The 12,525-nt window shown below is 34.5% G+C and overlaps 1 protein-coding gene and 1 long non-coding RNA gene across 2 annotated transcripts in view; one reads left to right on the top strand and one right to left on the bottom strand.

Annotated features, from left to right (window-relative positions):
• The window catches only part of impg2b (interphotoreceptor matrix proteoglycan 2b), a 30,769-nt gene extending 18,686 nt beyond the window's left edge, over nucleotides 1-12,083 (top strand). The window contains 4 exon segments of the mRNA XM_048181486.1: nucleotides 1,753-1,954; nucleotides 3,516-3,595; nucleotides 11,062-11,133; nucleotides 11,237-12,083. Of these exon segments, the coding sequence (XP_048037443.1) occupies nucleotides 1,753-1,954; nucleotides 3,516-3,595; nucleotides 11,062-11,098 (319 nt within the window). The 3' untranslated portion in view covers nucleotides 11,099-11,133; nucleotides 11,237-12,083.
• LOC125253817 lies at nucleotides 7,280-8,771 on the bottom strand. The gene is made up of 2 exons (XR_007181549.1): nucleotides 8,645-8,771; nucleotides 7,280-7,798 (listed from the first exon to the last, which is right to left on the bottom strand). It is a non-coding gene; the product is annotated as an uncharacterized LOC125253817 (long non-coding RNA).
• Nucleotides 12,084-12,525: the final 442 nt, after the last annotated feature.

Raw genomic sequence — 12,525 nt, 5'->3', positions numbered from 1 at the left:
AAACACATTCTTAATGCTCCAAGTAAATCATAAGATCATATTTTTCGATGAAATAAGAGGCTTATGTTTTTCTATTATCTTCAGAACAAGCAGAACTCCTTAATGGACTACAAATCTGCTAATTGGATTATCAATAATGGTTCAATTCATTTTACTGACTTGTGTGATGTTGTAATGCACATTTGAAGCATGAATCGCCTTTTTAGATCATTCTGTCAGTGCTATGAATGAAGGCTGTAAATATAAACACTCTGAAATGTTTTTTTTTTTTTTTTGAGGTCCCAAAAGGGAAAAAAGTATGTATTCCAACATGTTTGATAGATTTAAAAATACAACATTTGGTTTCCTCACCTGTTCGAAAAGAACCAAATAATCTGTGCTCTGGAACATATATATAGAGGGCATGGAAATATTTTATGGCACAAACACGCATATTTTGTTTTTATGACCTTGTACGAATAGGCCGGAACACAAAATATGTTCTCTTTGGTCGTTATGAAACAAATGCTTTTAGGCAAGTGATGTGCAGGTTGGACCAATTATCTTTTTTGGACAAGTTGTTCTTGGACATTTTATATCAAATACATCATTATGCTGATATGGTGATATGCCAATTTTTTATATCCATCGGCTCTAGATAACATACAATGTCCCCAAGAAGTATTTGGACACTTAATCCACACTGAATTAGATAACCAAGTGTGCCTGTCTAAATACTTTTTGGGGTCATTGTATACTGGTTTGTAATAACTTGAGATGAGAGATAATAATAGCAATGATGATAATAATAATAATTATTCATTAATTTGTTTAATTATTCATTCATTTATTCATAAACTCAAATACTTTGTAATGACTCATAATAAATCAAAATGAGAGCGGAAACCACCACCACTAATAATAATAATAATAATTTTATTTGTTCATAAAAGCTCAAAACAAGAGCCAAACCCACCACTAATAATGATAATAATAATAATAATAATAATAATAATAATGTTATACTGATAATAATAATAATTATTATTATTATAAAATATTATACCATTATTTCTTTATTTTTAAAGATATTAATTTATATTTCTTTTGCATCTACACTTTGTCTGTAAACATAAACACTGCAGACTTGCTTCACCAACACCAGGGCAAACAGGGAGATCTTGGCAGACAAAAGATGACGTAATGTCTCTGCAGGGGATCTATCAGTGATCCTGATCAACAGGTTATAGAGGAATGAATCCCGGGACAGTAGAACATTGAGCCGCTCTCACTCAGGCTTAGATAATCCACTCACTTTTTCCGTGGCTCCACTATCTGACCTTTGGGCAGATATAAATAGGTGGGACGATCTCCTAGTTTTACGAACCCATGGCAAGGGCATCTTCAACTCCAGATACAAACCATTGGAGTTTTTGCACAATTTTGCAGTTTTAAAAGCAATCTAATAATTATTTTTTGGTCCTTAATTTTTTGGTCCTTGACGCATTTTTGAGGCTAATAACATCTTGCATATCCACAGTTTTTTTTTTTTTTTTCTTCTTCCCCATTTGATTAGTTTATTTAATTATTAATTTAATTTATTGACAGATATAGTAGAGAGATCACATTATACAGGAAGAGAAACATGTTTTGGATCAGATTCAAACCTGTGCTTCCCAAATTAGCACCAAGGCTCTTTTTTCTTTTTCTTTTTTTTCTGATGCATTGATGTTGTTGTCTGTAATCTGACTTTATTTCTTGACATTTCCACAGATATGCAGATAAAGTGCCATCTCTAGAAAGAGCCACTAAGTACAATCCCATGTTTGAAAGCGAAGCAACTACGGGCTGTAATCAGTACTACCGCCGTTACCCAGAAAACCCTGCGTGTAGCACCGGCAGTGCTGAGATCTCCACAGACTTCAGCAGCGAGGAAATACGACACATTTATGAGAACAGTGAACTTACGAAAGAGGTACTGTAATAATGCATTTGTGTACACAATATATGGAAGTGCAGTTCACATGATTGTTCAGTTGACGAATAATTAAAATTAAAAGTCAATTTTAGAAAGTCGTATCCATCAAATAACAAAATTAACTTTGTATGAATTCATACAAATGTGCATACTTGTAAAACAGTTTTTTATAAAAAAGTTATGATTTTTAGAAAAAAGCATGAAGGTCAGACACCATTAAACCTAACCATCAATAAGTTTGAATGAGATTGTTACTGAATTAAAATAAAATAGTTACAAATAGCCATAAGAGCCTGTTGATAAATACACAAATAAACAAGCGCTGATGGTACAGCTGTGTGTGTTTATGCAAGTGGTCTGCAGAATTACTTAGCAAGTTGTTATAGCGTCACCATGGCACATGTTTGCATAGAATATTCCTCAAAAACGTTCCTGAAAACACTCCATGTCCTTCAACTAAAGCACTGTTCTCTGTAGCAATGAAACTGTCATGGTCTGCGTGACTGATATATTCACAAAGGAGAATATCCTGGCAACATTTAACAATAGAAAATGGTCAAGCATGTCCTCTCTGGAAAACAATATTTGATGGGTAGATAAATCATATTTCTTATGTAACAGTCAGATCTGAAAACACTAAACAGTTTTAGAGGAAAATGTATTTCATTCACTAACACCTGCAATTCAGTTTAACCATAAATCATTTAATGGAGCATTGAGTGCAGTACTATTGCTTGTTTTTTAATTATCATAGTTATGTAATTATATACAAAATAATGTAAAATATAACAATATTTTTATGACGAGGTTTCATAATTTTAGAACGGGTGTCTTGAAAGGAAGTAGCTCACATGATGTGTTGTATTGAATCTGGACGTTAATCATTCAGTTGAAGAATAATTAAAAATACATTTTTCCGACTTAAAAAGTCAACATAAAGTTATCCGAGACACAGCAATGCAACAAAAGTTTTGTCAAAACTAAAGTAATAATAAATTGATTATGAATTGAATTGATAAGAAAACGTATGAATTAAAATATAACAGTAGTTTTATGATGGAATTTCACATTTTAAGTTCAGTTGGCAAATAATTAAAAATATCTTTCGAGGTGATGAATTTTTTTTAAATTCCGTTATTTGTAAAATGTAACAATATTTTTATAATTGGGTTTCATATTTTAAGATTGGAAGTCTGGAACAAGAGTAAAATGAATAGGAATAAATAAAATATATAGAAATAAAATGTATAAATAAAAAGGTTTGAATATGTTCCATAATAACATTTCAACACATCTAAAAAGTTTCCAAGATGTGATGTAAGCAAAAGAAAAAAAGTTTAAACTTTTTAGTTTGAATATAAATCAACTGCTGGGACGTAAAAGTGCCTGTAATTGAAAAAACCTTTCATGAGATTCTGTGTCTCACCTTTGCTCTTGGTTTAAAGTGGTCTAGACGTCTAGAAGTAAAAGGAGGACTGGAGCGGAGAGGTCAGTTCCTTTAGTTATATAACTGTCTATCTTCTTCGCCCTCTCTTTCACCTTCCCGCTCTCATGACAGGAAATCCAGGACCGTATTCGAATTGTCGAGCTGTATGCCAAGGACCGCCAGTTTGCAGATTTTGTCAGACAGCATCAAGTGTAAGTGTTTGTTCAAATACAATCCCATGATACATGTGCAATATCAGAATGCTCTGGTTTCCATATAACTTGAGCTCGACGGAAAGCATCTGTGAAATATTGTCGATGACCACAGAAAATATTTAGGCTCAAATAAGGAAAATATGCATTCACAGTCCAAGTGAAATCTATAGGGCAAGACATTTACACAGGGATAAACAATTTACATTTTCAATAACATATTTCTATATGAAAGAATTCTGTTTTAACAACAATATTGAGCTGCACATTTCTTCCTCACACCCTCCGGAATGTTTTTCCCCATAGACTTCCATAAGTACATTACTATAAACACAATTTGTTTGAAAAACTGAGGAACAAGTCAGAATTACTTTGCGTGGTAATCGACTGCATATCACACATGCTGTGTTAACTTGATTCGAACCCAGAACTTTTCTTTAACATGCCCTGTGGCGACCAGTAAGAGGCCCGAGCCAAACAACAGACTGCAAAACCACTAAATGCATCACTTACTGGAAGGCGAACTTCCTCTGTCCTTCAGTAAAGCATGACCTCAGCAGCACATAAACGTAAATCAATAAATTCTATAGAACAGGGGTTGGCAACTTTAGGCACACGTGCCAAAGCTGGAGGGGAACCACTGACACATGAGTCACAAAAATACTAAGATATATATATATATATATATATATATATATATATATATATATATATATATATATAGTGCCATGAAAAAGTATGTGAACCCCTTGCAGAATCTGTGAAAATGAGAATTATTTTAATAAAATAAATAATAAAAAAATGAATGTTATTTTTTGTTTAGTACTGTCCTGAGTAAGATATTTTAAAGATGTTTGCATTTAGTTCACAAGACAAAAAAATAGCTGAATTTATTAAAATAACCCCATTCATAAGTATGTGAACCATTGATTCTCAATACTGTGTGTGGTTACCTGATGTTTTTATGTTTTGTGATGGTTGTTCATGAGTCTCTTGTTTGTCCTGAGCAGTTAAACTGAGCTCTGTTCTTCAGAAAATTCCTCCAGGTCCTGCAGATTCATCAGTTTTCAAGGATTTTTGCATATTTGAACCCTTTCCAGCAGTGACTGTAGGATTTTGAGATCTGTGTTTTCATGCTGAGGACAATTGAGGGACTCAAACACAACTATTAAAAAAGGTTCAAACATTCACTGATGCTCCAGAAGGAAACACGACGCATTAAGAGTCGGGGTGTGAAAACTTTTGAACAGGATGAAGATGTCACAATTTTTCTTATTTTGTTTAAATATCGTTGTTTTTCATTTAGTACTGCCCTCCGGAAGCAACAGAAGATACTTGCATGTTTCCCGGCAGAAAAATTAAGTACAATTTACCTTGATATTTGAATTCAAAAGTTTTCACACCCCGACTCTTAATGCACCGTGTTTCCTTCTGGAGCATCAGTGAATGTTTGAACCTTTTTTAATAGTTGAGTTTGACTCCCTCAGTTGTCCTCAGTGTGAAAAGATGAATCTCAAAATCATACAGCCACTGCTGGAAATGGTTCAAATATGCAAAAATGCTTGAAAACTGATGAATCTGCAGGACCCAGAGGATTTTTCTGAAGAACAGAGCTCAGTTTAACTGCTCAGGACAAACAAGAGACTCATGAACAACCATCACAAAACATAAAAACAGTCGTGGATCATCCAGGTAACCACACACAGTATTGAGAATCAATGGTTCACATACTTATGAATGGGGTTATTTTAATAAATTCAGCTATTGTTTTGTCTTGTGAACTAAATGCAAACATCTTTTATGTAAAATATCTTACTCAGGACAGTACTAAACAAAAAATAACATGCATTTTTTTATTATCCCTTTAATTTTATTAAAATAATTCTCATTTTCACAGATTCTGCAAGGGGTTCACATACTTTTTCATGCCACTGTATATATATATATATATATATATATATATATATATATATATATATATATATATATATATATATATATATATTTATACAACAGTTCTGTCTGGTTCTCGAATCTGATTGGCTGATAGCCATGCGATATTTAAGTGATAACAGCACTCCTACTGCCTTTTCACCGTTTGTATCACTCCGCTTGAAGTGACCGTCATGGCGGCCGATCAAATCAACCATAATTTTTACAAATACTACTTCTTGTACCACGAACTGTAGTTTTAATAGTTTTTTAGGCGAGAATGTTGTTGTTTAGACCTGAAATATGTGACTCATATTTAATAACAGCGCCTATTTTACAATTTGTTTTGACGTTTTCGGAGATGCGAGCTCGAGTGCGTCAGCGGCCGTTCAGTGCTTCTGTTACCGCCGACAACAGCTTAATCTCGGCCAGTGCCTCAGGGATTTGCCGCTGGCTCTTATAGTGGTTAAACACGAGACATAATTCAATTTGAGTACATAGAACGGGCAATCTTTGGGTTTATTAATCTATTATTTGTTCCAGAGCAAGTCGAATTGTGCTATATTAAATTTGATAATAATAAACGTTACGTTACATCCTTATATAGCATATTGGCTACAACTAGATGGGACATATCAGACTCTTCTCCGCTCTTCAAATACGTAAAACATTAAACTTTATAAACATATGGTTTTTTGAGTAAAGAAAACGCTTTACAATTTTTTTTTTCAAACATCAGATCTTTATTTACCTTTGCATTGCACAGAGGACATGTCCAAACTGCGTGCGCACTTCATTCAGGAGGTGAGGCAGATTAATGATGCTTGATTGACAGTTTGAGGATCCAATGGAGTTAGGAGGTTTTGTCACACGCTCTTTAAAATCCTTTTCATTCGTTAAATATTTGTAAAAACCCACATACAAGCGTAAATGGTGACCTAATTTTTTTTTAATAACTAGTGCTTTATGTTTGACTGAACTGTACAATTGTGCTTATTTGTTGTTCTAAATATTATTGTTAATAAATATGATTTTATATAAATATGTCCATTAAGTAATATGGATTGAGTGAACATTACATTAATACGCCTTTAGATGGCGGCAACACTTTACAGGAGAATGAGTCAGTGAAGCACAAGAAACTTTTAAATTGAAAGGAACTTTTGCAAAAGGAAGTTGTTTTAGCGCTGTGGTGTAATGGATGTAAAAAAGGACAAATACAAAGATCGCTTTCCTCAGCTGACATTCAAACGGACTTGTATAAAGGATATAACATTATGGACATCGACTTGAAAAATGAATGTAATGCAATATACCAGACACAGGTAATAGCCTACTCTCTCTCTCTCTAATACTGTACAAAATTCAATGTGTTTCAATGAAGCGACTCCTTCGTTACTAGTTCTAAAGTGACGTTTTAGAGTTAGTAACGCCCACATAGCAAATGTTTTCTGGCCCAGCTCCGGGCCACACAATCACGTTTCCCTCGGCCCAAGTACCGCAAATAATGACGGCCCTGAAGTGGCCCAGAACTGGATTAAAGACAGGGGTCACACATGGGCCATAACCGGCCTGAATCTCAGCCAGTTAATCACCCTTAACTGGGCCAATACAGGTTTTATTATTGGTACCAATTCTCAGCCATATGTTAACCATATCACCACCACCCTTTAACCAGAAACCCCAAAAATGAGCCATAACCCAGCCTAATCTTACCCAAACCATGTGAACAAATGAGTCACAAGAAAATTCAATTCTCAAAATTAGTTTATTTAACAATATTGCACAAGCCAATAATAATAATAATAATAACCACATTCAGAATTGTGTAACTGTGTGAAGGCTATTTTATTTAGTACAATCAAAGCATATCTTATTACCACCTCATGAATATATGAATGAATCTAGCACTGAAATGTAAAGATATTATAATGTAATTTTACTCTCAACAAATATAGAGCAAATTAAAAAAAAAAATACTTAAAACAAATTTACACATCAGAATGTTTGTATGTGTGAGGGAGAACGTGATCCTATTTAGGACTGTCCTCAGGAAGTGAAGTACAGCTCTGCAGCCCCTCATTTCTCCACAAGTGCTCTCTCCTTATTCCAGCAGACTATTAGTCTTGTCCCTGACAGCAACATAGTGTCGGGCCAGATCCGGCCCACATCTGGTCCGCGTGTAAACCACATGTACCAGATGTGAGCCGGATCTGGGCCACACTATGTTGCTGTCTGGGGTGGTGTCAGACAATTTTTTCCTCACAGCAGCTAAAAGACAAAATAATAATACAAAATTAATAAATACATATACAAACATTCATCCATCTACTGTAAATAAATGTAGGTAACAAATGAAAAATAAGGTTGCTTTGGTGTTTTTTACAGGAAATGATTGCCAATAATATGGCACTATTGAATGACTAACTGGCTTGTCAGAGTTTGACAACAGTATTATGACAAATAAGACCATTTTAGCAAACAAAAACCTTAAAAATGTTGAGATATGGAAACTGTGGTGTAAACAGAGTAACCAATGCACTGTTGAAGTACTGATAATGTAACGCATTTAAAGCATAACATCTTATTTCCACCTCAAAAAAAGTGCATTTAATTTCAAAATGTACTGGTCTGTCTTAAACAGTTACTTATTGCATAGGTTAATGTAAACTAACAATGACCTCCTACAAATACCAAAAACATGTCTTTGTTTATGTGACACAATGATTATTCCAGATTTGATTCTATGACTGATGCAAAATGCTTACGAAATAACAAATTGCTTTCTTATTGTTTTAAGAATGTCTACTAGCTAAATCAGCTACCTTATAGGCAAAATTCACTTCAATACTAAGTGGCATCCGAGTTTCATGTATTTCAAAAAGCGCCAAAAATGGGTTGTTATTCTATTTTTAAAGATAGCTGTTACAAGTGATGGAATTCATTAATCATAATAACCAAAATAATCTGCGAGTTTTAACCAAATGCGGTTAAAACTCGGCTTTTTTGTAAAAAATTTTTAAGTTCAATTCTTTCCAAACGGCCAAATATTGATTCAAAACATCTAACATAACATAACATCTAATGTTAGGTCGTACAAAACATAACTTCACTTACCTAGAACAGCGGTTGTCCGACAGACGTCTTCACCCTTCAGTGGGAGAAATTTCAACCGACGCATCACGTGAACCTCATCCACCAACCAGAAAAGCTGCTGTTACCGTGGAGATCGCGCCAAAATAAATAGTTGACCGCCCAGTTGTAACTATAACTTTACATATATGTGTGTGTGTGTGTGTGTATATATATATATATATATATATATATATATATATATATATATATATATATATATAAAATAACTATCTTGTTAGGAAAATATTTTTTTTGTTATCATATTTTGTTTGTAGCATTTTCAAATCTGGACTTTTTTTTAAATGACATATATATAAGTCAATTAATATTATTAATTATTAAAATCATTACATCTGTTTCAGAGAGAGGAGAGAGGAGGGGGGTGGGGGGGATTGGGGTAAATCTTGCCTTGAATATAGCAGGCCTAAATACTTACAATTGTCCAGTACACAGAGTATGGCACATAATCGTTACACTGATCTGGGCCACACACCTCACATCCACAATCGGCCCAAATGTTGTCTGCCGTCACGCATGCAGTACACAGAGTATGGCCCATAATCATTACACTGATCTGGGCCACACACCTCACATCCACAATCGGCCCAAATGTTGTCTGCCGTCACGCATGCAGTACACAGAGTATGGCCCATAATCATTACACTGATCTGGGCCACACACCTCACATCCACAATCGGCCCAAATGTTGTCTGCCGTCATGCATGCAGTGCCATCATTGCCACACATGGCCCACGGTTGGCTGACATGATGCATGCCAGTGCCGGCAACACGCCAGCAGTGCCATTATGAGGCCACATTTGGGCCAAGTCTGTTTGCTATGTGGGCGGAGGCTTGGTCCAACTGTCAAATTGAGATTACGGACTACGGACGAATCACAGCGTGCTGATATACAGCCATATCGCACGGCTACTCGTGTGATATTGCTCATATATATATATATATATATATATATATATATATATATATATATAATATGAAGACTTCAGATGCAAAAGCCTCTAAGTGCCATCTGAAATTTTCTTCTAAAATAAGCATTTTTATCAAGCTCCTATGTTTATGTTCAGTTATTACTGAACCTAAACTTACAAGCTTGATAAAAATGCTTATTTTAGAAGAAAATTTTAGACATCACTTTGAGGCTTTTGCATCTGAAGTCTTCATATATATATATATATATATATATATATATATATATATATATATATATATATATTATGGTCTGTTGTTCTTGATGCATTTTGCTAACAGAATTCCTTTTTATAGAAAAGGAAAATTGGGTATGATTGTGACTCAAAACTGGTGCCATTGCTCAGATCCAAAAGCAACATTTAATACTAAACTGAAAAATTATTTTCATGCCTTTGAAGAGCATGGCTTTGTGTCTTTTGTATCTTGAAGTATGCCTTTTTTCGAGACAGTCCATTTCTGGATATGAATTGAACTCTTTGTGCACTGGTAGTTAATATGTCTTCAAAAGAGCTCAATGTTCTGAGCTACAATGGCATGGCAAGACAAATCCAGACAGCAGGCCCGTTCGTGGGTGTTCTACCTGTGCCAGGTGCCGTATAGTGTTCCAGACAGGTGGAGTGTACCAGACTGAAAAATGAATGTTGGGTTTGAGTAATAGTTAACTGTCATACCAGCTGCAAGCAAAGGGCAGATCACTCACTGTAGTTTGGAGCCAGGCCACACACACTCAGGCTATGTTCCAAAACCTAGTAAGGTTCGTACGTAGGAGGAGCATTTTCAGTCTTTATAGGCGATTTCCCAACTTGAGGGCTATTCTAAACAACTTAAATTTGCTGCGTTCTTATTCTACGGCAGCAACAAGCTTAGTAAAAAAGTACAGGAAGGCAGATGAAGCTGAATGATAAATGTTGATTATTAGTATAATTCATTCAGTACCAGAATAACATCAATAAAAAAGTACTATTTTACTCCATATTTGTGTGTGCTGTGTATTTCTAAGCTAGCCTCATGTTAACGGCTGACTGTAGGTCGCCTGTGCGCTTCACTTGCGGAACATACAAAATGGGCACTTACAGTATAAGGTCGGTTTATTTAGTATGTTGCTTATTAAGGCACTAGACAGCAATATAAACAAGATAAATAATATAAACATGACTAACACATGGAAACACAAGTATACGAATATATAAATGTAAAAATAGATCACATAATGCATGTCTGAAAGCAAACCAAGAACATTCTTTGGTTCTTAGACTCAAACCTGGCAGAAAAGCTCTGGAGTTCATTTCAAGCCGCCAGTCAAGACAATAATAGTTGATGTACTGACTGATTCAGTGTCACTGTAATGAATAAACTGTATTGCTTTGTGTTCATTTGTGTACTTTTTGTGTTGTATGTCTTCATTATAGGGCGCTTGACGCTAGACGAGAGAGCTCTTCTAATTAGAGTGGCAAACCAGGTTGCAAACTGCTAAACCCAAGGTACTTGGAATTATTCTCTTGTTTAACTTTGACAGCCATACACATTATAAAAACCTTTTTTTCCTTGACACTGCACCAATAGACATTGTATTTTTCTCAACAGACACTTGCCTTTTTTCATGAATGCAAGAAGAAGTCCTCTTTTGCCATGGTGGACTTTGCAGGAAGATAGTTTGTGAAGAAAGAAAATGGACTAAAGTTTTTATTTTATTATTACAGAGAAGTGTGCAGCCATCACAATGATGGATGGACTGATTGTGATCTAATGTAGAAAAGCATTGTATTTGTGATTATGTTTACTGTTTTTACAAATGGGCTGATTTATTACTGCAGTGTCAAGGCCATATTTATAAACACGTTAGTAACGCATACAGTATGTGACCACACCAGATAACACAACTATACGTCCAGGCATCATGTTGGTTCCTCTCTTTTGTAATGGAAAGCCTGTATTTCTTTCTTATGGTTTTTCATTTGTCAGTGCCTTTACTTTGATTCTTACTCTTTGTTTTTATTTGCAATGTGAGACATAATTTCTTGTGTCTTGAAACACGGACTGACTGAAGAGAGAACGTTTCGCAATAGGTATACTATTTTAACGAATACACAGAAGAGTAGTTCCATATTTATGTTTGCAGCTTAAACATTTAACATTTTTGGCCCTTGTGGCTTTATTGATTAAGGATTTTCATTATACATAATTGATTTCAACTTTTCAATGTTTCTTTTAGGAATGTGTTTTGTGTTTAGTTACTCCTGCAATTGTTAATTTTTCTACTTTTGTAAAACACTTGCCACGCACACAAGTGTATTAAATGTATTTATTCTAAATGTTAACTTCCATTATCACAACAGATTGTTCTATTTATGTATATTTTTAATTGTATTGATTTACACAATGATTTTCATGGTGGTCACAGCACGAGTTCTATTTTTTCGAATAAAGAATAGTGCACAATGATTTGATTTATTGTTTGATTTACAATTTTGATTTTTTTTTCATTTGTAAATAAATTACTTTTTGTACGCACCAGAAATCACATGTACAAGTAACATCAACTGTGTGCAAAATGCTTTCCAGGTTGGATTAGAACTAATTTTATTTCTAGTGAAGGTTCCAGGTTTTAATTAGCTTTCATTAAACAGTTTGTTTGTAGGCTTATTTTCATTTTCTATGAAAAGCTCTTTTAAATGCTTTGATTCTTTGTCAGATTAACCTCTTCACTATGTTCAGATACTTAAGATAACATTTGCGTCTTTGGCCAGATGCTTACTGCTGCTAGGCCTCTGCCAAAAGCTTACTTAATGACAAGTTGCCTTAAATACACTTGGTCACGCTGAGGGAGGTGGCTCTTAACCAATTTGTCATTAAGCTGATACTTTTATCCAATC

Source organism: Megalobrama amblycephala, linkage group LG2 (assembly GCF_018812025.1).
Source record: "Megalobrama amblycephala isolate DHTTF-2021 linkage group LG2, ASM1881202v1, whole genome shotgun sequence".
NCBI classification, from domain to species: Eukaryota; Metazoa; Chordata; class Actinopteri; order Cypriniformes; family Xenocyprididae; genus Megalobrama; species Megalobrama amblycephala.
The sequence above is the reverse complement of the archived record's forward strand: the minus strand, read 5'-3'. Positions and strand labels throughout refer to the sequence as shown.